Raw genomic sequence first — 25,992 nt, forward strand, 5'->3', positions numbered from 1 at the left:
CTTTCGCGGGCAAGCGCTCTACCATCTGAGCTACCGAAGCACGACTCACGCCCGGTACTCACAGCTTTACTTCTGCCAGTATCCGTCTCCTACCTTCCAAACTTTACAGAAGCTCTCCTGCGAACCTTGCAGAACTAGCACTCCTGAAAGAAAGGATACTGCGGAGACATGGCTTAGCCACAGCATGGGGGATGTTTCCAGAATGAGATTTTCACTCTGCAGCGGAGTGTGCGCTGATATGAAACTTCCTGGCAGATTAAAACTGTGTGCCCGACCGAGACTCGAACACGGGACCTTTGCCTTTCGCGGGCAAGCGCTCTACCATCTGAGCTACCGAAGCACGACTCACGCCCGGTACTCACAGCTTTACTTCTGCCAGTATCCGTCTCCTACCTTCCAAACTTTACAGAAGCTCTCCTGCGAACCTTGCAGAACTAGCACTCCTGAAAGAAAGGATAATGCGGAGTCATGGCTTAGCCACAGCCTGGGGGATGTTTCCAGAATGAGATTTTCACTCTGCAGCGGAGTGTGCGCTGATATGAAACTTCCTGGCAGATTAAAACTGTGTGCCCGACCGAGACTCGAACTCGGGACCTTTGCCTTTCGCGGGCAAAGGTAGGAGACGGATACTGGCAGAAGTAAAGCTGTGAGTACCGGGCGTGAGTCATGCTTCGGTAGCTCAGATGGTAGAGCGCTTGCCCGCGAAAGGCAAAGGTCCCGAGTTCGAGTCTCGGTCGGGCACACAGTTTTAATCTGCCAGGAAGTTTCATATCAGCGCACACTCCGCTGCAGAGTGAAAATCTCATTCTGGAAACATCCCCCAGGCTGTGGCTAAGCCATGTCTCCGCAGTATCCTTTCTTTCAGGAGTGCTAGTTCTGCAAGGTTCGCAGGAGAGCTTCTGTAAAGTTTGGAAGGTAGGAGACGGATACTGGCAGAAGTAAAGCTGTGAGTACCGGGCGTGAGTCGTGCTTCGGTAGCTCAGATGGTAGAGCGCTTGCCCGCGAAAGGCAAAGGTCCCGAGTTCGAGTCTCGGTCGGGCACACAGTTTTAATCTGCCAGGAAGTTTCAAGATAAATGTAATTTTCAGGTTTCGTTTCAGTTTTAGAAGACAATAGCTTCAGCACAAAAAATTCTTTTAACAGTTTAATATCTTCATTTGAATATCATATGGATGGAAGGAACACCGTTGCTTGTGATATTGTGGTCAGATCCCCAAGACTAACAAAAAATACTAATCTTCCCTGTATGATGAAATGAAGTTCAGAGAATATTGGTGATGGTTACACATTGCCACTTCGTAGGATCTGTTGATGTCTGGAAATTGGAAACTGGTTATATGTTCTAGTAGCTCAAAACGAGACTATGGCTGTGAATTCTACAGTTTATTTCTTAAGGAGACAGGGTACTTTTCTGGCTTGATATTATGTAAAAATCGACACCTATTCCTTTCAGGCACTGTTTATAATGTACATGTTTTACAGATTTTTTGTTGATATTAGGTAATGCAGCACACTTTCTAAACAAATTAAAGGTATTGTGAATATTTTTGAACCTGCTTATGTGTATTAAAAAAATTACAAAGAAATTGATGCATTTTTTCCCCAAAATGCTTCCTCAAATTGATGTACCATTTAATCCATTGTTATACATTTGAAGGAGACCAAATTTGTACCAGATACGCATGGCATGATGGATGAGGTACTACCGTATTTACTCGAATCTAAGCCGCACTTTTTTTCCGGTTTTCGTAATCCAAAAAACCGCCTGCGGCTTAGAATCGAGTGCAAAGCTAGCGGAAGTTATGAAAAATGTTCGTACGTGCCGCCACAACTAACTTCTGCCGGCGAATACATGTAGCGCTACGCACGCATACTTTGTAGGCACAAAGATAAATACTGGTGCCAAAACCTCTGCGTCAGTAAATAATTTTTTTTTTAAAAAAAAGTCGAAGACGAGAGTTTTTTCTCCGCCGCGAGTTTCGACCACTGCATTTTCATACATTATCCAACGAAGTAAATACAAATTCCGTATTGTTCATCTTCGAATGTAGCACAATTTCAGTGTACTACGAAAATCTGACTGGCAAGACTGTTTGGGATGTTTGTCAATATGGCCAACTCTACGTTCTGAATTTTTTCCTATCTGTGAGAAGAGATGGTTGCTAATAGGAACCTGATGAAATTTGAATCACATACAGTATTCTCTTCACCTTAAGAATAATACGAATATAAACATTTTGCCATGTATTCTTTCGTGTTTGCTGCTATCTCATTTAAATCCTGTCTGCCTAATAAACTACGAAACTATAGAGTCAGACAACAGCAAACGTGGAAGAATATACATATCATGTCATGTTTATATTCGTATTATTCTTATGTCTAATAGTGATACAGTCAGAAATGAAGCACGGCAAGTGACTAGATTTTTAAATCTAAGATGATTGTAATTTCCGTGCAGAATTTGATGTAATAAAGAACCGGCCGCAAAGATTTTCAAACGGAGAAAAATTTTCACAAACTCTTGTTCAGAACATGTTCTATCATACGCAGTCTATTATTTGATTCTTGTTGATCATTATCAAAGAAAGCAGCAGTGTAAGTAACAACAAATAGCAGTCTCTTGCCATTGTTTCGCTAATGAGACAATTCCTCTCTCTCTCTCTCTCTCTCTCTCTCTCTCTCTCTCTCTCTCTCTCTCTCTCTCTCTTTTTTTAATTGTACGCGGCGGTAGCGCGCACAAAAGCAAGCCATGCCGCGACCCGCGACAGGCCGTAAACACGCACTATCAGAATGCGACAAACAATGCATGACACAGTGCAGTAATGCATTTTCAGCTTAAGAGTGACGCAAACACCTATAACAAAGAAAACGGCATTTATCAGATCAAAGCAAAATAAGCAATCGATTCAAACCAGACGAAGCACGTGAAAAAGGAAGGGTATCCGTATAAATACGGACGGAGCGCCTGATGCATAGCAATGGCTACGTGGTAAAGCTTAACTGCTAAGCTTACAACTCGAACCAAACTGCTGTAGCTGTATCGTCATTCATTCGACCTAAATTGTCTATCGTATTACAATGGACCAACTTTGTTTCCATTTGGAGATGCGGCCTAAAACTTTTCTCTCCCCTTGAATTTCGAGTCTCAAATTTCAGGTGCGGCTTAGATTCGGGAAATTTTTTTTCCCTTTATTTCGAGTCTCATTTTTCAGGTGCGGCTTGGATTCGAGTGCGGCTTAGATTCGAGTAAATACGGTAGACCTATTTAAGTCCACCTGCTATGTATATTAAAAGGATAAAAAATATCAGATCTTACATTTTAATTTTTATAATTTTTTTCTTAATAAAAATGTTACTTTTTCTATAATTTAATTGATTTTGCAATAAAGCTTAGGTCTACTACATAAGTATGGACTGTTGCAAGTTACAGAGAGAGAGAGAGAGAGAGAGAGAGAGAGAGAGAGAGAGAGAGAGAGAGAGAAAACTGAGTAATGCTTTATAAACTTTAGGAAATATTTGTACCTGAATTCTGAAAAATACAACTTGAGGGAAATTGTGAATTAAGATATGAGTCCAATTAAACCGTGCCTCAGACTATTCCTGAAACATAGTCTTCATCCTGCAGCATTTCATCATCTTCAAGCTTCCTCTTGGCATTTCTTTTAGCACTTGTTGCTTCTTTGCTAACTTGAAGAGCGAATATTTCAGCTTCATGCACCCATTGTCTGTCACACGCTAGCAATTAATCTTTCATATTGGAACCACATTTTATGCCTAAATTTCTCAGGACTTCCAACCTTCCTATCACTCCATCATTGAACATATCACTGCATCTAGTACACCAACTTTTAATGTATTTGGACCTACAAAAACAGTCTTGGGTAATCTTTCCCATATGCAATGGTTGAAACTTTAATTTGTATTCTGAGTGCCCACATGAAGACATTTACTAAGAAAAACAGGGTCACACAGGTGTCTTGGTTTTATTTCATTCGTAACAGGCTCAGGAAGAGAATAATTATGATGGTATATTTGACCACTTTCTTTTGCTTTTTGGTAACCACACCAAGAATCTGATCCTTTAGGGCAAAGTCCATGAACAGGGTGGTCATCTGTGGAGTACTTATGGAAATGGGTGGCCCATACAGCTTTTCTCATTGCTGTAACATCATTGAGAGGTGCAGTTTGTCTAATGGCCAGTCCATAATAACTCTGAAGGAGGTCTATTTCAGTTTCTGTAAATCTACCTCAGCACTCAGAGATAATGTCCACAACACTCCAGTTTTGTTACCAAGGTATCAGCATAAACATTTAACTCATTAATTTTATTGAAAGCTTTAGAGTTCCCATTGCCTAGGTACTTTGTATATCTAACGTTATAAACGGGCACCGACCTCTGAAATATTTATAAATTATAGAGTGCAGCAATCAGTTGTCCTTTTTAGATTTTATTATGCAACTCCAGATTTTGGCTAGTAGCTAGCCATCCTTAATGCGCTATTTTTTATTCTCAATGCATGTAAGTCCCTGTTGAGATTAAAAAATAGCGCATTAAGAGTGACTAGCTACTAGCCAAAATCTGGATTTGTAGCTACTAGCCAAAATCTGCATTTGCATAATAAAATCTAAAAAGAACGACTGATTGCTGCACTCTATAATTTGTAAGTCACATACAGTCGCTGAGTGCGAATGAAAGGTAACCCTCTGAAATATTTTTAGAGCTCCATCACACTCCATACCTCCACTATAACCATCATAATTCTTAGAACACTGATGTCCAATATGTCCTTCAGTGTTACCATGGCAGGTGTGCCAGTACTTAGATAAGCACTCAACATCAACAACTTTCCCATTCTCCGGAGAAGTAGCACTTACAACACCATTCAAGGGATGATGTTCTCGACGTTGCCATGTCCCATCAAGTGCAACAGCAATGACCCTGGTTTCTGTAACAGAAATAAAGGTGGCATGGCAGATGGCAGCATCTTCAACACTGTCTCCTCAGAAATTGACGGTCTCTCGCTGCGTTGTTCGATGTGAATTTCGGTCCGACCAGCTGAAAACTCTCTACACCACTTACGAACATTTTTGACATCCATGCATGACTCACTGTACACTTCCGTCAATTGGCGCAGTGCCCTTTGCATTCAGAAACCGAATAACTACGTGCAATTTGCACTTGGCAGTAACATCCAACTGGAGCTCCATTATCAACGGCTGTCAAGCCAAGACTGAGCGGCTCAGTGCGGCGTGCACTTGTTTACACACAGCGCGTGAAGCACTCTTCATAACAATGTGACCAACTGCCACACAATCAGTGTTCTGTACTTATAAAAAAAATAGGAGACCTTACTTTTTGGATTACCATCGAATTTGCATATGTGGCCATAAAAGAATGAGTGACTGTACACCTTGGTGTATGCCTTAATTTGTTGCCATATTCTCTTGATTCCATTGAGTTATTTGGTAAAGACAGCATAATTGATGCACATGATTCCAGTGCTGTCTTCTGTGATGCAAATATTGCAAGGACCACGAATACTGAGGCAGTGCAGTGCTAGCATCTAGTATGTTGTTTCCATAACAGTAGCACCACACTTTCTGAGAATCTTCCTACTGAATACAATATCTTCCATTCACGTACTTTGTGACTGACTTCATGCATTCAAGTTTTGCATTACTTCTTAGTATAATGCCAGAGTGTTAAAAAGTTGTGACAAAATACAGAAAATTGCCAGTAAATTAAAAGCATTGACACTGGAGTGAAAAAGAGTGCAATTTTTATAGGATGGCAGATGGGTGCCTGTGCCCCCCCCCCCCCCCCCCCCCCCACACACACACACACACACACACACACACACACACACACACACACACACACACACACACACACACACAGAGAGAGAGAGAGAGAGAGAGAGAGAGAGAGAGAGAGAGAGAGAGAGAGAGAGTTGTTAGGTTGCAAAGTCTCATACAGTAGAATGTGGTGTAGAACAACCCACATATAACAACTCAATCAATACTGTGTTTACCTAACAGTAAAAGCCACCATAACATGAAATTCATTTAACAATTACCACTAATTTATGAAAAGAGATGTTCTACTGTGAGTGTTTCTTATTTAATGATGGTGAGCAGAAATTTGTCTATCCTTTTCACTTCCCTAATCTTCAACCTGACAGTGTGCTGACAGTGAGCTACAGAAGTCCCTCCGTGATGAACTTGATGCACGACTGCGACAGTTGCAGAATCGTGTCACATCCTTAAGGACTGAATCTGAAGAAGTGTGGAAGACATTAGAAACTGCAGAATCTACTCTGCTGGAGATGCTGGATGCTCGTGACTATGACTGTACCTCATACTTCAACGAATCCACTACCAGTGCTGCAGTCACAACACGACAGCCTGAAGCGCTGTCCCTTAAATTACGAGCAGATCGCCATGAGACTGAAGAGTTTTACATGACGGTATGTATGATGTGCTGTCTCCATATTGTAATTTCCGAAGTGACAAGTTTTACAGCACCTTCTTCCCTCTTTGTAAAGCATTACAGATACAATATTTATTTCAATGATAGTTTTGTATATTTGTAAATGAATAACACTTCTTTCACAGAACAGATATGTGATGTCAGATTTTCAACTTGCTCTATGCCAAGTTGTCAGGAAATGCGCCAGTGGTGGAAAACATTTCATACGAAATTTCTTCATCCTTTAACTACCTGGCCCACAAATTTATCTGCTACTTTGGCACATTCAGTGTTATGTTCAAAATGAGCCAGTTAAACACACTTAAGACTGGAAGATTTAAATGATAGATGAAGTCGTGTTGCACATAAGCTTGCCTATAGTCAGCATATTCTATCCATTTTAATGTTGGTGCTAGCTTGAATTTCAAATACTGATGCATTCCATGCTACTCGATGATAAGATCTACATTTCTGATAGGTGTAATATGCATAAACTCTTAATTTCTTTGTCCCCTTTAGTCACTTCATACCAGTAACAGTGCGTCTACCTTTGCACTTTGATTTTGTCATTTTGAAGCATGTGACACCCTAACCTTTACTCTCCCTCAATGCTTGTACATGTTATTGCCTTGTATTGTACAGTCTTGGCAGATTTGTTATGCTTTTAGTACAACAGAAGTTTATGATCAGCAAGTAGCATTAATTTTGGGGATGAATCCTTTGACTTAATAGCAAATGAAAATTTGAGATTGTTGTGTTATAAAATGTTCAGCTTGGAGCAATATAGCAGAAGTAATCAAACTAGTGTGAGAGGATTAGTATTTAAACAAATCATATCCCTTTGTTGTTTTGTATGTTGCCTCAGTCAGCCAGGCTCTTAGTTTCTCCAGAGAAGGAACTTCTGAAGGATGATGTTTCTCTGAATATTTTTTCAGTCAGTTTCAGAGAATCTGTATGTAAGAGTTCCTCAGTTTATTGATTAAATTACTGATCATCTTCCAGAAATTCAGAGAGTACCTGATGAGCACATCTCGTATTGCCCGATTGGACGCAAAGCAGGAGTACCTGAGAGGACTTTTGGAGAAGGAACGTTCAGGAGATGGCTCTCCGACATCCTTACGATCAGGCACAGGGGCTGGTCCCCCTGGTTCAGGGAATGGAAAGCCGCCACGTCGAAAACGGATAGGTCGGCCTCAGTTGGGTGGTCATGGGCAACCAAAGTTATTTGGAGGGAGCCTGGAAGAGTTTTTGGAAGCCACGGGTCATGACATTCCTTTGGTGTTGAAGAGTTGCATAAGGGTTATCAACTTGTATGGTGAGTACCTGTAGTATTTAATATTTATTATTTCAAACAACAGGGAATTGTGTGGTACAGATTAAATATAATTAAAATTTTGGGTGGGAGTGGGGGGGGGGGGGGGGGAGACGTTATAGGTAACAGTAATAAACAAATTGCCATTAACTTGAGGCCATTTGAGAGTGAACCTTCGTATAGAAGACCTAAGAGTAACTGTACCGTAAGAAAGTCAAATTAGTTACTGAAATCAGTATGGCGATTTTTTGGAAGTTATTTCATTAACAGGTTATCAATTATTGAAATCTGTGGGAAAATTTGTTGTTGCTTTTTGCCTATATTTGCAAAAGAACTTAATTTTATTCTCATCTATCAGGTATGTTAATCCTAACAAAAGAAACTATTAAGTCTGATCCGATGCCACGCTTCAATTCTTGGCTTCGTAATTTAGTTAATACTTATAACAATATTTCAAGTGGAGAAGGGCCTACTTCTTAGTTTCTGGTACTAAACCATAACTTTCAGAAATTTTTTAAAAGTTGATTTACGGAGATAAATGACGGCATGGACCTGGAAGTAAGTGCTAGGAGGAAGATAAAATGATTGCTGTAGATCCTGGATTAGGATAAAGTGATTTGATGCAGTGCCATTGAATTTGGAAAGACTTTGGTTCATATCGGTCTCCAGCAATCATATTTTATTTTTCTGTAGTTAATTAAAATCACTTCATGCCAATATTGAATGTTTTTTTAAAAATGGGTGAAAATTGCTTTCTTTCCTCAATTGAAATATTTTTGTGAGTGAACAGTTCTGTTGTGACCATATCTATTATCCGGTGCATGTCAGCAGGAAAAACTTGAATGGCCTGTACACCCTAGAATACAAAGCATTCTTATATATTGTGAAGAATTGTCCTCACACTACTTACAACATCCTACAAATGACAGCGTATCTTGGATTCACGTCATAGGATTTTCTCTGAAAATGTTGGGATAAAATTGTAACAAGTGTTTCATATTAATTCCTGAAGCTGCTGTAGCTCTAGCATCTCTCTCTCTCTCTCTCTCTCTCTCTCTCTCTCTCTCTCACTCACACACTCACACACACACACACACACACACACACACACACACACACACACCGCCATCGATGTGAACTTTACTCTGACTTGGGTTTTCTATAATTCCAAGCATATTTACGAGTCACATGAGATGACATCATCCATTATTTTTTTATTTTCAATTTAATAGTGATTATCACATATATTCAGGTGAGTACTTATTGACTCACTTTTGTTGCTGATAGTGCTGTGCAGGCTCTTCACAACAACAGCTAAATTAATGTGTTGGTTAAATATAGTTCGACACTACACTATTGATGAATTTACAGAGTATGAAGCTAATTTGAATCAGTCACACATTTTCACATACACTGGTATATCAAGAGCAAAAACAAATACTGTGTGACATACACATAAGAGAAAAGATGTTCTCCTGTAGGCCCAACCAATGTTTAAACTTAACGCGTCTTGTAGGTGTTAGTGACTCTTGTCGCACAAGAAAGCTTGACTTTTTCACATCAAAAAATTCTGCACCAGCACCTAAATTTTCTCTTGTATTAAATGCTCACCACACAGTAATTGAAGAAGATAACAGTAGAAAGATGGTTGATGGTGATCTGTTACTGTTAGTGAGAGCTCAACATCAGCTATGATTTTGTGCCTTAAAAAGCATGCATGCTGTAAGACTTCAACAGGAAATTTTTTGTGGTTCAGATTCTACATTAGACCATTGGTCTCCTTATAACTGGCTAGGTATTCCAGATAGCAGGTCAGAGCAAAGTGTGCACAAAAATCCAAGCATTTAACTAGTACCATGCTTTAAACCTAATAAGTAATGTCATTCTCCTTCTGTCATAAATGTCATATGTTATCAGCCTCCTGTACCTGTGTACCCAGATCTTAGTAAATGTGAGCTTAATGCTCCTAACTAGCATATGATGTTGTTATTTAATTTGTCTACCTTTTTGCTTTAGTTTCTAGAATTTTTACCATTTATTACTGTTACAGGTCTTCATCACCAGGGAATATTTAGAGTGTCTGGTTCCCAAGTGGAGATAAACAATTTCAGGGATGCATTTGAACGTGGAGAAGACCCACTGGCTGATGTTACTGATGCCTCGGATATAAATTCAGTGGCAGGAGTGCTCAAACTATACTTGAGAGAGCTTCGTGAACCTCTCTTTCCAATAATATATTTTGAGCATTTCATGGAATTGGCACGTGAGTTACTACATGGTATCTCTAATTTAAAAAAAAGTTAATGTCAAATATGAAGGTTCATTCAAAATAGGGGGTGAATCGTGTTACTAACTTCTGCCATTGATTTTCTTCACAGTGTCAATAATTCAGTATGTGCACTCTCATTCTCAGATGTCCGTGTATTAAAATTACTTCTTTTTTAGTGGTTACATGCAGTTGTTTGTTTCAGTAGGCATGTGTCATACTTTGTGGGTTTATATTGAGCTTATACTATAAGATATGGTACCTATTTTATATATGATTACAAACTATACTTTGTCCTTACTTGTTGCAGAGCTGGAGTCTAAACATGAGTTTGTTGTGAAAATGCGAGAACTAGTCCAGAGCCTTCCGAGATCTGTGGTTATTGTAATGAGATATTTATTTGCATTTCTGAACCAGTAAGTAGATCTTTCCCAGAATTTTCCTTATATGAAAAACTTGTAATACTGCATGAATGAAAATTATAAAGCTTTTTTGCAACACAATATATAGCATCATTTTTATCCAAAGTTGTTGTTGCTATGACTTTTGTTGTTAAACCAAAGAAAGTGGTAACAAAAAATAAGTGTGTTTGCAAATGCAGGATCTCAACATTACTGATTTGATAACTAACCTCAGAAGAGTATTAGAAGGCTTTTTAAGTGGGACTGAGAAAGGATCATAGAAGGAGGCACAAAGTAGGGCAAGTTAAGGTTGGATGTTAACTTTGACTTACAAGGAAAGGGTGTGGGATGGGTCTCTCCAATTTGGGTGAATGTGTTTGATGGCTCTTTCAAGTTCTTAGAACCCTTGGAAATGCTTATACCACTAGTAAACCATGGTTTTATTCATAGCAGACTCACCAAAATCATTATTTATAAAACTTTGTTACATTTTATTCCATTTTTATAGCAAAATTTGCTGAACCATTTTTAAAACAAATCAGTAATCATTATTCACAAACAAACCTTATGTACCTTTCTTGACAACTGACAACACACGTAACATCCTATATTGCAACCAGTGTACAGATACATTTCAGATATGTTTACCAACACAACAAGGAGAAACAATCAAATATCAGGTGACACGGACTAATACACCCCTTGAAATCCCAATACATTTTGAGCTCACCTCGTATTTTATTGCATCTTCTGTTGATAATTCTCACTGACTTAGCAATTCAGGATCGCATTGTAGTCTCTTGAATTGGGCAGCACTTTGTAGTATCTTAATTAGGTGTTTGACTTGGTAATAGAAATATTATAGGATTGAGCAAGAGGACTGCATTTGAGTGGAATGATCTGCATTGTACACATTACGTCACCTTCTTCATTGCTGAATGTCTCATCGCACAGTGTCAGATCTGCTTGGGTTCCACACGTATCCACCAATAGAAAAAAATTGTTGTTAGCAACATACAGTTTTAATGTTGTTTCCAAAAATTTGGCATAAAGATAATTTGTTAGTTTTCCTGACTTGGACCAACTAGCAACAACATTCTTATATTCTTCTTCTAATTTGTTGACGATACCAACAGCTCTAGTATCAAATTTATTGGTAGACTCTTCCACACAAAAAAATTAGTGGCTACGGTTTCCCTGAAATGGTTAAACTGTACTATGCTTTGTAAGTGTGGGTGGTTTTAGAGAGAGTGACTTGGCATCTTTGTAATCCAGTACCATGTTATACATAGATTCATAAGGTCAACCAGTCTGCTTAACTTCAATTACATAATCAAGGTGGAAGTTTGGCACTATATGGTTCATCTGTATACAAAACTTCTCTGTTGCTTCCACTGTTTCTTCAAAAGTTGCAGCATCAGTTTTGCTGACAAATTTGGTGATTTTATGCTGTCTTGTATCATGTTCATGTTCGAAGATTTTTACCCAAGTGTCCCTAGCAGTAAACTGAAATTTTTCTGACACATATGAGAATGCCATTGCTATTTTGCCTTGTGTTGTAATGTTGTCATTGTTGCCAGTTGTTCATAAGAGCCTCATGTAGCCTGAAATCTTTCCCATGTTTCAGAGTTGATGAATGAAATGTTTTGATTTTATTTATTTATTTTTTTAGTGCCACCCCCTTCTATTACTTTCCTCCGAATTTTGAAATGGGACCTTCCCTCTCCCACTCCCTAGATAAGGAATCATGATTTTAATGTTGGAACTTCCATTTTGGATCAGTGTCAGCAAAATTGATGACTTTCTTCTTAATCAGCCAATGACACCAAAGTATGAGAGGAATACTCATTAAGATTGTAATCATTACCCTTCATGTCTGTAATTGGATAAGGAATCGGTTACAAGTGTGTGTGTGTGTGTGTGTGTGTGTGTGTGTGTGTGTGTGTGTAATTGCTTGACCCATAGCTATCACTTCACTGATAGAAAATTCTTGTTGAATTTGCATTTTTCAATAAAATGTTAAGTTCTTATGCAAAATCACTACAGACATGTGGCAAGGCACTGTTCACAACTGTTGAGCGTTACAAAAGTCAGAAAGTGCTTGAAACCACAAAAGCATTATTTAAAACAATTTATGTTTAAATATATTAATTAATCAACTAATTTAAAAGTCATTGTAATGAAATTGAATACATTAATTTTAAGTGTAGGAATGGAACTGTTTAAATATATTTAAAGTTTTATAATTAATAGATTAACCTTACAAGGCCAGGGTGTATACGACCCGGGACAACCGGGAAAAACCCGGGAATTTTTTCATCCGGGAGAAAACTGGGAAAAACCCGGGAATTTTTCGGAATTCCGGGAATTTTTCATTGTTTTAACTTTGAGTTAAATTTTTGTAATTTTGACTGCAGAATTGATTCTCTAGCAAAGAATGTTATTGTATCCTGCTACTGGAGAATGATACTGCAGCAATGAAATATAAACGAGAGGGAAAAATATAAAACTTTAGTGGCAAAGGAAATGTGCAATTTACAACAACAAACAACTGTGCATGCACAAGCGTCTGCAAATAGCAAAAATATGTCAAAGGACGTAGGGCAAAGACTGTAACTCTTCGTAACAATAAACTGCTTGCCATGAGCATGACGTCACAACTGTTCACATTAGGTTCGTTTGACCAATTGCCAGCGATCTGTTGCGCATGCGCATTTTACTCGCGTATAAGCAGTACCTTCTACCGCTTCCCGCTACTTGAAGTTTGGCTGTTAGCTGTATCGGTAGTAGCAGCAAGCAGCCAGATGCAACCGAGAAATTTTTTTCTCGCGCGCGCTAGCTGCCAGATTCACGCTTGCACAGAGTTGTAGTGGGGAGGGGGTTAACCTCCACATGACCCGTGTTTACGTAAAGTGAATTCGCTGCTTCTCTTCGTGTACTGCTCCCACGTCAAATGAAAACAATACGGATTTCTGTGGCTGGGAGCTATCAAGTGAATTAAAATACATTCACATAATTGCGGAGGGCAGAAATATATTATTAATTTCAGTTTTCTGATTTTATTTTATTTCCAAGTTAGTAGCGGTCAAGCATTAATCGCCTTGCAGAACGGTGAAGTTATTTTTGCAAGTTTGCTAAAGAAATTTGGCTTTATTAATCTTTCCGCCGAGGCGATCATTTTACAGTATTGGCTACTTCCAACTGCTCGCTGAATTTCAAGTGCAATTTCAAGTGCACGTTATCATCTTCTGCCATATATGGCATTATGCCATAATAAAGAACCAAAAATGAGATCGTAGAGTACTGGTACTCCAAGAAAATTTACATCCGTAAAACCACACTGAAAAGCTTAATATCAGATGGGACCTACTTCATTGTGAATCTGGAAAAAGCCAATTTGCACATCAAGCCGAATTATGCATTTTAGTATGGTTTACGAAATTCCGATGCTCTTGGAGTATCCTCTGATGCACTGTTTCTTTTATGGTGTAATGTAAGCTCTCTTAGTGCTTTATACACATGAACATACGGGCTTCCTACACCACTGCAGTTGCACACGCACAATTATGCCTGTTTTCTGGTGCTCTCTGGCAACTGGTAAATCGAACCTATTTCTAACAGTCTCCGAATAGTATTGCGAACGGTGGTTAGAAAAGCGTTACTTTCAAAGTAAATTTCTTTTTACGCAAGATAAGTGGGATGGATATCTAAATCACAGAGCGTTCGAAACTGAACAGTTTGAGGACCAGCCACTTACAAGAATTTCGAGCCGAGACATTTATGTCATAATTTTAAATTTACTGGCACATTTGTGTGATGTGTCTTAAAGTATAACACACGCAAAAAAATATCAACATTACATGTGAAAGCTTAGCTTCTGTTGTAGCGTGTTAATCTTAGAGACTAACATTATATGTGAAAGCTTAGCTTTTCTAGTAGATATACGGTGCGGCATACATTAATGTAAACTGTTAACTTTTCCTCATGCGTGTTCGCGCTATGTGACCAGTGATTTTGCTATTGGCTGTCTATAACACGTGTCCTATGTTCTGAATAGCCGCTGTCATCGGCTGACGATATCTCGTGGCTTGAGATATGACTCGCTTACAAAAGGACATCACAGCCTCGGTTACAACGCTCCGGAAACTAACGCGCTGTGTTTGGTGCAGTTCGAATTTATACTTTTGTAATATGAAAATATGCAGCGTATATGTTGATGCAAATCAAAGGTCTTCCCAAAATTTCTCTCCCCCGTTTTTTTAAATTAAAGGTCTCTCCAAAACCTTCTTTGCCCCGTCTTTTCTTTTTTTTTCCGGGAAGTTCTATGCGATTGTATAAAACGTTAACCATTCAAAGGATTCATAAGTTTTACAGTTCTGAGGGAAAATTTACGGAAAACCTACTGTCACTTAGCACATAAAAAGTGTATTTTCGCCCGGGAAAAACCATATTTTTTAATCGGGGTATCCGGGAGAAATCCGGGAATAATCCGGGAATTTTTTTTCCTTGTCTCCGTATACACCCTGAAGGAATAAAATAAAATGGATGGGTAGGTAGCAGTAACAATTGAAAACAAACCATATTGTAGCCAGGCAAAACACTTGACCACTGTGCCACACTACTGTTGGTTGAAATTTTGTCATACTCTATTCAAAAATCCTTTGAAACCATTTTATATTTCCCTATTGCCCACTCATGTGAGATATTCTAGGAACCTGAAAGGGTCATCTACTCGCATAGTTCGATACAAATTGACGAGTTCCATCCTGCACTCTCTTGGTGTTTGTACCAGACAGTGAAGTAGGTGGCAAATAAGTGTTTCCATTGCGGGGACTGGATGAAGGAAAGTAAATCTGTGACGAAGTACAGTTTGATTATGTGTTTGAATTTGGGTGTAGTGCTAAAACTGAAAACTAAAACTTCTACAGGTTCTTGGAAATAAGGTTAACATAGTCATAGTCATCTGGCAAAATTCATAATTGCATGTAACATTCTATACATCACCCTTGCTGAGGCAGTAAATGACGCAGAAAAATATTTGTACTAATGAGCTGCCAAAACAGTTGCTGGAGTAGGTTGAAAGTTACAAAAATGTGGTTAACATTGGATACTACGAGGATAATCCCAAAAGTAAGGTCTCCTATTTTCTTATACATATATAGACCTGTTTATTTCTACAATGGTTTACATCAGTTTACAGCTTGAACATTTAGCTATTTTTCGACATAATCACCATTTCTGTCAATGCATTTTTGTAGACGCTGTGGCAGTTTTTCTATGCCCATGTCATACCAGCTCACCGCCACGCTGTTCAAAAAGTTATGAAGTGGTGTGATTGTTGCTTGATCTCCGCTGTATAGTGGTATGCCCAGGTTTCATCACCCGTGACAATTTAGTCCAGAAAGTTGTTTTGTTCGGCTGCAAGGCGGTGAAGAAATGCACGGGAAGCATCAACTCGTTGCTGCATGTGTCCTCACTAAGCATGCGTGGCACCAATCTTGCACACACCTACCAGTAGTTCAATGTTTCCGTTAAAATTCTGTGAGCGGTGCTTCAGGAAACCTCAGGAACCAATGTGCAGAGATCATCCAGGGTCATCCGTCGATCTTAACGCATGCTTTGCTCAGCCTTCAACACTGTCTCCTCAGAAATTGACGGTCTCTCGCTCCTTTATTCGTCGTGAATTTTGGTCCGACCAGCTGCAAACTCTCTACACCACTTATGAACATTTTTGACATCCATGCTCAACTCACCAAACACTTCTGTCAATTGGCGGTGGATTTCAATGGGCACAGTGCCCTTTGTGTTCAAAAACCGAATAACTGAATGCAATTCGCACTTGGCGGTAACATCCAACGGGAACTCCATTCTCATCGGCTGCCAAGTCAAGACTGTGCACTCTTCATAACAGTGTGACCAACTGCCACACAAACAGAGTTCTGTACTTATAAAAAAATAGGAGACCTTACTTTTGGGATTACCCTCATACATGCACAGTATACTGTGGCACTTTGTCTGGAGGATTACAGGTGTCAGACAGAGTGAAGTGGTGGAATTGTTTGTATACACTGGACTTGCATTCAGGATGATGCTAGTTGAAATCTGCATCAGACCACCCATATGTAGATTTTTTGCAATTTCACTGAATTTCTCCAGGCAAATGCTGGGATGGTTTCTTTTAAAGGACACAGCTGATTTCCTTCCCCACCCTTAAAAAAATCCAAGCCTGTGCTGGGTCTCTTAACAGAGTTTTTGTTGAGTTGGTATTAAACAGGAATCGTTCTTCGTACCTTCTGGGTATGGAGGTGTTGCAAGAAGTTTGCTATTATTGTTTACAGTAGTATTGTAAGTAGTATTTAATCATTTGTAACAAGACAATATCTGTTCCAATTATTTGGTATTGTTTAAGTGACTTGTTACCTCTACATGTTACCCCTGTGACCTCTACATGTCACCCCTGTGTTTATTTGTATGCTGAATGCCCTATAAAAGCAGTGTTTCTAGGAAGTGAGGATCTTTCAGCACAAATCCCCCCCCCCCCCCCCCCCCCACACACACACACACACACACACACACACACACACACACACACACAGAGAGAGAGGGAGAGAGGGAGAGGGAGAGGGGGGGGGGCTTCACTTCTGCTTCAGTGCCTTGACCCACATCAAATTTTCATTGCCTTTGTACATATTTCATGTATCTGTGGTTGTGGCTGAGTGGATGTATCTATTACCTATGAAGGCTGTCATCCAATAACTTACCAGTATTTTCAGGCATTTTTATGTTCCTGTCAACCATTCAGTGCCTCTGCTGTGTATTGAATTGTTACTTTGTTACTCTGCCGATAAATGTTGAAATTAGCATACATTTTTTGCCTTAATAAGTGTTTAACCTTATTTTTCTAATAGTCTTTCAGAGTTCAGTGATGAGAACATGATGGATCCATACAATTTGGCAATTTGCTTTGGTCCCACATTAGTACCTGTGCCAGAAGAAAAGGAACAGTATCAAGTACAGTACCAGAATCAAGTTAATGAACTCATCAAAAACATAATACTTTACCATGAGGATATATTTCCACTTGATGGAGGGCCTGTATATGAGAAATTTATTAGTAAAGAACCAGATGAAAAGTGAGTACTTTTGCTTATTGATCTATCTGACACTTTTCTTAACAAGTGTAGTGACTTATGTTTTATATGCTAAGACTTTCCATGCGTTTGCACGTTCATTTTACATTCTTCACTCCTTCTCCAAAAGGGAGAAGGTGGGCACATCGTGAACTCTGGTTCCATATATTAACATACATTGTTCTATATATCTAAAAACAAAGATGATGAGACTTACCAAACAAAAGCTCTGGCAGGTCGATAGACACACAAACATACACACAAAATTCAAGCTTTTGCAACAAACAGTTGCTTCGTCAGGAAAGAGGGAAGGAGAGGGAAAGATGAAAGGATGTGGGTTTTAAGGGAGCGGAACGACTTACCTTAGGGGGAAAAAAGGACAGGTATGCACTCGCAATTTCTAATTTGCAATTTCTAATTTCAATTTGCCGCCGCTCATACCTCACCTGTCTTTCAACAACATCTTTGCCTCTGTACTTCCGCCTCGACTGACATCTCTGCCCAAACTCTTTTTCTTTACAAATGTCTGCTTGTGTCTGTGTATGTGCGGATGGATATGTGTGTGTGCGAGTGTATACCTGTCCTTTTTTCCCCCTAAGGTAAGTCTTTCCGCTCCCGGGATTGGAATGACTCCTTACCCTCTCCCTTAAAACCCACATCCTTTCGTCTTTCCCTCTCCTTCCCTCTTTCCTGACGAAGCAACTGTTTGTTGCAAAAGCTTGAATTTTGTGTGTATGTTTGTGTTTGTTTGTGTGTCTATCGACCTGCCAGAGCTTTTGTTTGGTAAGTCTCATCATCTTTGTTTTTAGATATATTTTTCCCACGTGGAATGTTTCCCTCTATTATATTCATACATTGTTCTAGTTTGACTCAATTTATTGATAGGTTTGTAAGGGCAGAAAGCTATAGCTCTTGCGTGGTGGTGAGAGAGGATGGATGTCCCAACATATGGTTAGGGGTAACCTTCAATAAAACCCTGGCTAGGACTAATTATGTGTTTTTGTGCCTTTTGTATTGCAGCATGGGTTGGCACATTTCTACTATCTCAGAGCTGATAGTAGGTTCTTCGATCTTAACTTACAGCTCTATGCTACGCATCTTAGTATTCTGTTATTGCATTACCTTCAACCATTGTGACAACTTTTGGCATTTGGCGTTCCAGCACTGACTGCCTTCACCTCATGCAGTGGGGCTGCTCCCCCCTCCTGTCTCCAACCATTGGTGGAGTGTTTCAGATGAGCACAGGGAGGCGAGTTAACTGCTGGCTCGCCAGTGTGCTTTGCTGGAAGGGGTGTGACGTGCTTACCTTGCTATCTCCTCTGTTTCCTTCTTTTTCTTCTTCTTCATCTCCTCCTTAGTGATTTCTTCTGAATTTGCTTGATGTTCTTCCTTTCCATGTGTCTTGTTTCTAGCATTGCTGTGGCCTGGAAAGACCTCGCAGACATGTCAGTTCACGGTGTCTGGTCCACCACAGTGGGTGCACATTGATTGTTGCTCTTTCTTTTGTGCACAGTTGCAGCTGTCCCTGTTTGCCAACACATTTGACATATATTGCTTAATTGTGGCAGTATTTTGTGCTGTCATTGACACTTACAGTGCTGCAACTTAGTGTTGGGTCCATCTGGGGGAGGTTCTACCTTGCCATCAATCCCTACTACTTGAAGATGTTTTGACGTTATCTTCTGGTTTCACAAACTTATCTATTTCCAGAATAAACATTGCCGATCTGTTGTTATTAGTTCAATTTTGGAGCTTTGGTCTGCATCACATCGAAGGTTAAGCATTGTGTAACAAACTGTTTTAACACTGGACATCCATGGCAACCCTTGTAAGAGTGACATCACTTTCAGCATCTCTTTATGTAGCTCTGTCCTGATTGGTTCTTCAGTTATGTAGTCCTTCATAAGCTTCATGAGGGTCTTACAATCATTATAGGTGGATGTCCATAGCTCCAGCATGGCATTGTTCAGTTGGAGTGACATATTGAAAGTACAAAACCACTGATGCATAGGCGTCTGGCCAGTGATCTCCCATGTATTGAATGTATACTGGTAGGAGACTAGGGTAGTACTTGTTGTGCAATGGTACTACTACTTGTGTGTTGTGCAGGCCTCCATCTTCAGGAGTTTCTTGGTGTAGATGCTGTGGATCGGGCTGTTGTGTCTGCCTATTATGGGAGTTGTATAGAGAGATGTGAATAGAAATTAATTAATAATTGCTTGAATAATTGGAAAAATTGATTGGAAAGAATAATTGAAAGAAAATTGAAGGTAATGTATGAATCTGTGCACAGTCCTGGATGAACTTTAACTGGTACCAATATCAGCAGACCTTTAATACCAATACATTCAATGTCAATAAACATAATTTGCATTATGTACTGCTTCACATTAATTTGATTTAGCCTTGATTGTGGCAATGTCAATGCAGGAACGCCCTTCCGAATACCACGTAAATTCTTCTTGTCTGCAACGAACCTCTTGATGCAGGATCTCAGCAGCGAGTGAAATGATGAACAGATAGAAGTTGACCTCTTAACCGTGCTAGCAAATTTTGCTTTTCTAATAACTTTTTATAACACTTTTAATGTACGGTTGAAATACACATTTTTAACAGTACTGGTATGATGGTTCCAAGCATACGTCCGTACACTACCAGTTCTTGAAACAAAACTGTGAAGATACATGAATTAATAAATTGAAGAGCATATTTCTTACTTTGTTTCATACATATATTTAACGAAGTGTCAAAACATTTCCTTGCCACAAAACAACTCGTTAATTTACCTTTGGTGCTGTCTGTAACTCATTCAGTTTAGATATAGCTTATATATAAGAAAAGAAAGGAACAAAAAATAATATAATTCGATACAGAGTTCTTATCCTTCCCATGTACATGCTGTGATGGTTCACAGTTGTTGTGAAAACAGAAAACTAGACAAACTTTTCTGATAATACATTGTGCTTAATATCAGAACAGCTTATAGCTGTTGTCTGCATGCAAAATTGTTTAGGACAAGTAAAAGAGACGGAGGGTGTAATTAATACAATATAAAATTGTAGTGTGGCTCTCAGTTTACTAGAAATTCCCCAAAATATGTCCTTCTGTGAGTAGCTGAACAAGAAGAGACCAGGCACAGTATAGAGGGCAGCTCTCATGGTCAGCATATTTGATGTTTCAAACTTTCCTCATATAACAGATAAATCCTTGGCCAACATGTGTCAGAGCTACTCCCTCTGTATATATGAATGTGGAGTTCCCAGTGTTTACTGTCGGTGAAAAGCTCTGGGCATTATGGGTGCGACTTGTGTGCTGGACTTGCTGTTGTCATATTGTTGCTTATGCAGGTTTCCAGGCTGCATTCAGTTGGAATCCTTTGTCCATAAAGACCAGGTTCTTGGGAACACTTATTTCTGTGGATTCCTTTATAATGCTGCCCCATGACTGGTTGCACAGTACAGCAGCTTGGTGTTCTGAAAGTCAAAGGTGTGCTCCATCACTGACATCTTTCTATTTCAGTCATAAATGTCTGACATGCTCCTTGCAGCACTTCAAAATACAGCACTGCATGTGTCTGATGTATTGGGGCCACATTCAGAGACAGTGCTATATATCCCAAGTATGTTTTGTAATAAAATGTGGCGAAAATGTTTTTGCGATGAAGTTTGGGATGTGTTTCATTGTTTAACACAAGAAAAACAATGTTCAATATACATTGTTTTACAATACATATTCTCCACCAATGATATACATATCTTGTGTAATCCAGGGTACTGCTTCTTGATGCTGCAGTAGGTTCATTTTGATGTTACTACATCGTCACATGGAATTTATGTAATAGTTTGAATAAGTTTAAGTGCTTTATGTTTACAACAGATTTTATTTCGCACAATAGATACAAAATTTAAAAAGGCTGACTACATGCTGTTGATACAATATTCGGTCTAAGACTGACATGTGGTGGTGTAAAAATTGCCTCTATTTATATAGTTTTAAATAATTACTGTCATTGTTACATACTGAATTTTGGATTTATACAATTAAAGTTTTTACATACATCTTCCAAAATTACATATGTACAGTAGGCGTCTTCTGAAAGATATATCAATTTCGTAAATGAACTAGTGTCATAAATATTCTCTTTTAGAAATAATTTTACGCGAGGGATATAGTGTCTCATTCTGACTGCTAGTAGTTACAGGTAAATATTTCTTGTTGTACTTCATGCTGCAGCTGTTTGTATCCTTTTTCAGAGTTTAGACATCGGATCCTTAATTTGCTATTTTGCATGCAATAATTTTAATTGACCAAGATTGAAAACTTATAAAAAATAGAATTAAGGCTGTAAAGACCTTAAATCCATACAGTCAACGTTTTTAAAGACAACGATTAACATTTTACGCATTTTTCTTTTTCGAGAAAATGATTTCTAGGTTTGGTACAATATTCCAGGAGACTGCTCAAACAATAAGTCAGATTTTTATCACTAAGTAGTGAATGGTTCTTAGTTTTAGAAAGTTTTAAAAGGGAGAAAAAGTGCTCACAAATATATGTGGAACCAAACATTGACAGAACTTTGGCCACGTGCTTGTACAAAAGAGGATACTTCTCTTGTGGAAAACAGCTGTAAAAGTGATCCAAAGCTTAACATATAAGAAAGTGGTCTTTCAGACGGATATCATACTGCAGGTCAATCAGCTCTAGTTAAAACACTTGTGAGATGTCCTCTGCCCAAAGAGGAAATGGGTGAACAAATGTATCTGACACTGGTTGAAGCACACTTATCCCCAAAAATCTGCTTTGAAACTCTTCTTGTAATTTGCAAATGATTTGTACATAATCTGAAAAATCCACATCATCTTCAGCACTTGTCTAATGCAGGGAAGTACCCACAATTCTCCTCGCGCAACTGTTTTTCACACAAAACAAAGTTTTTTTTCCCCAAATGCTTCAATCGTCTGCACTGAATCAACAACAGAGTGATTTTCGCCTTGGAGTGAAATGTTCAAAGTATTTAAATGACCAGTTAGGTCACTCAAAAAAGCCAAATTCACCACCCACTTACGGTCATGAAGTAATTCTTCTGGACGTCCTTTCATTTCCAAAAACGTATTGATTCGTCCCTCAAGGGAAGAAATCGATGGAGCACCTTCCCTCTGCTCAACCATCTTACTTCGGCGTGGTAGGGGATGTCTGAGTATTCCGCTTCAGGTAGGGCACGTCTGGGTATTCCACTTCTGGTAGGGGATGTCTGGTTTTCCACTTCGATATCAGCCAGAAATTCTTTAAATTGGCAATGTGAGAGTCCATGTGAGCGAAAACAATTAATCGTTCGAACAGCTGTTTCCATAACATTTTATATGTTCACAGTTTGCAGAAAGTGCCTCCTGGTGTATCAGACAATGGACTGCCACGAATAACGAACAGCTGACTTAAGCCATTTTTGACCTTACGTAACCCAGGAATTCTGTGCGTATTCGTCGTAGCGCGGGGGCTCCATCAGTTGTTACACTGGTCAGGTGTTCCCATTTTAAATCCATTGACTCGAACACATTTCCACCAGCTAAAAAAATATCAAAACCCGTGGTTGTGTCTTCTAATTGTGTAAGGTCAAGAAATTCTTCAGTGACACACAGACTGTCGTCGACACCTTGAATGAATATGACGAGCTAAGATATGCCCGAAACATCCATGGACACGTCAAGACCGATAGAAAATGAAACGAAGTTTGCTTTTTCAAATTTTTCCGTGAAGTCTGTTGAACAAATACAAGCTGCTGAGTCAACCAGGCCGTTCTTCATGAGATTCCCAGCCGCAAGGGGTTTCCCTGCTTTTGCAATGCTCAGCAAGCATTTGTAACTTGCGGGCATACTTTGCCCACCTGTTTCCTGCTCCCACCATGGCAAAAACACCTAACAATTAATTTTGCACAATCCTGTTTATAAACCACTTTTATAATTTTAACAATTAACTGTTTCATTCATTAAAATCGAAATAAAGAACTAACAAAAAAAGATTGGATTTAAATGCGTTTTGCCCCAGTGCCTCTTAAAAGTGGTCATACACGCTACAAAGGACAGCGAAATCTTATAGCAAAATAAATTGTTATCTTATGGAATATTTGCATTTTAATTAATTGAAAATGAAGATCAAACAACAACAACATATGTTTTCCCATCCATCAAAACATACATGAAAACAAAGAATGACTTTTAACGACACTTTGCCATCCGAGAGAGCATTTATGACAGCTTTTCAGAAAGTGGCAAAAAATAACATACCTTGAACTTCTCCTTATGTCCGTGCAACACGATTTAATGCAACCCAAATATCAAAATTAACCGAAAATAAATGTTCCTTGTTGCTGACAATCTGATATTTGATAACTGGCACATTGCTAAGTGACATATCTGAGTATAAAATATAGTTTTATTTATCATGTTTATAAATAATAAAGTCATACAATAGGAAACACTCACTTCACTGTAATGCTGCTTGAAGTTTTCTTTCAGTTGTTCAAGCTTTGACTGGCGTTCCTCTTGCGACAAATTTTCGAACTGATCTTTGTGACGGGTATTAAAGTGACATTCAGTCGAGTACTTTTTTTAAATAAATGAGGGTCTGATGACATACTAAACATTTGGTATGATTTCAACAGCAGTACAAAAGAAATTAATTTCTCACTTGGGTTTAAATAGTGCGGATGTGTCGCTCCCCTTTTTTTTTGTTTACTGCTGTTGACCATCCATCTCGATCCGCTGTAGCCTTATGTCTGTTGACTAACGGCTTTCTGTCGGATCAATGCTTTTGACCCCTGCTGACGCGGCGAGCAGACTGCACGGTCAGCTAAACGATACGGCTCGGCCATTGCAACAACATACGAATTTGCCTGGGGCAGTGGCCTCGGGAGACAGCTGGTGCTAGCGTCCCAGGGGCACAGTTTAGACGAGCCTGGTCTAGTAAGTGTGGGATCGATCTAAGATGGATTCCTTAAAGGCTATGAGCATTTGTTCATCTACACTTCAGTCAAATACATCTATTCTTAATTTAAATAGTGAAAAACCTCGCCAATTATGTAATTTTTTATGCTTATCACAATGTATTTCAAAGATTTATTCTCTTTCTCAAATGCATTTGTTTCATATATTAGGTCTACAACTTAGCTTCCGCAATTTTGCAAAAGACGGCTATAGCGGCAAGTGGGATTCATGTGGTTGGTCATAGGTGTAATACAATAAGCTTAGGCATCTGTAAACACAATGCCATAAAACATTAGTGGCATCATAAGGTTATTCTTGATCAAATACATCAACATACATACCCATTTCTTGCCATTTGCGGGAAGTCTTAATTTTCTGCTTTAATGTGAAGAAATCTGTGGCTGTGGCTCTTAAAATGCTGGATAAGACCAATGGTGAGGGAACTATTTGTGGAAGAACATGCAGAGAATGTTTTCAATGCCTTATGAACGGTGATTTTGATGTCAGAGACCGGCATGGCGGTGGAAGACAGAACATTTTCGTAGCTACTGAAACAGACGAAGACAGTCACAGGACATCATTATTGAAAGCAGTTTGATGCGTTCGAGCCCAGCACTGAAACACAAATGACCACAATACAGCGATAGACATGTCAAGGTGATTTTTCAGCGTGTTGGTGCTCGACCCCATGTCGCAAAACCCATCAAAATGTAAATGGAAATGTTGAAATGAGACGTCCTAACCCTCCCACCTTATTCTCCATATGTTGTCTGGCTGACCTGCACTTCCAATCATATGAACAAGTGTAAAATTGGATCGATTCATGGATCCCCACAAAAGATGCCCAGTTCTTCTGCCACGGAATTTGTATGTTATCAGTCAGGAAGTTGGAAAAAATAAATCTCGGGATTTTTTTTTATGTGCTAACATTACAAATAACGTTTCTGTTTGTCTGCAAATGAGTATTGAGCCTCCTCGTTCACACAGAATATCGCACGGATACAAATCATTACTCACAACTTTTTTTAAAATCTGAACATGCTAAAGAGATATTACGACAGTATAGTTTTGCAAAGAGTTTTACTGTCAGAGGTTTTATTTAATCTGTAAATTATGTTATTTACGTGAAGTTGTCAATTATAAAGTTTATTTTACTGCTGTTGACTGTTCCATTATTGATAATGTTTATATTCAATTTTGATTTAGATGTTGAGTAGTTTCAAAGAGGAACTGAACATACGGAAAAATGACTATAATTACTTTATACAGGAGGAACATTTGAAAAGATTAACTGATTCACATCTAGCTTTTTTAAACACAGATGTCATAAAAATTATTTATGTAAACAAATGCACTTGAAAATTACAAAATTACAATAAATTCTTGAAATGCATTGTACTAAGCAAGAAAAATTATATATGTAGAGCAGTTTTT

The 25,992-nt window shown here is 38.8% G+C and overlaps 1 protein-coding gene across 3 annotated transcripts in view; it reads left to right on the forward strand.

Annotated features, from left to right (window-relative positions):
- LOC126088500 (SLIT-ROBO Rho GTPase-activating protein 1-like) overlaps positions 1–25,992 on the forward strand; it is a 703,657-nt gene that overhangs the window by 627,534 nt on the left and 50,131 nt on the right. For all 3 annotated transcript variants that reach the window (XM_049906639.1, XM_049906641.1, XM_049906642.1), the window contains exons 7-11: positions 6,183–6,467; positions 7,472–7,784; positions 9,832–10,044; positions 10,358–10,463; positions 17,357–17,581. In XM_049906639.1, coding sequence (XP_049762596.1) covers positions 6,183–6,467; positions 7,472–7,784; positions 9,832–10,044; positions 10,358–10,463; positions 17,357–17,581 — 1,142 coding nt within the window. The remainder of the gene's footprint in view (positions 1–6,182; positions 6,468–7,471; positions 7,785–9,831; positions 10,045–10,357; positions 10,464–17,356; positions 17,582–25,992) is intronic.

The sequence above is a fragment of the Schistocerca cancellata genome, chromosome 6, assembly GCF_023864275.1.
Source record: "Schistocerca cancellata isolate TAMUIC-IGC-003103 chromosome 6, iqSchCanc2.1, whole genome shotgun sequence".
NCBI lineage: Eukaryota > Metazoa > Arthropoda > Insecta > Orthoptera > Acrididae > Schistocerca > Schistocerca cancellata.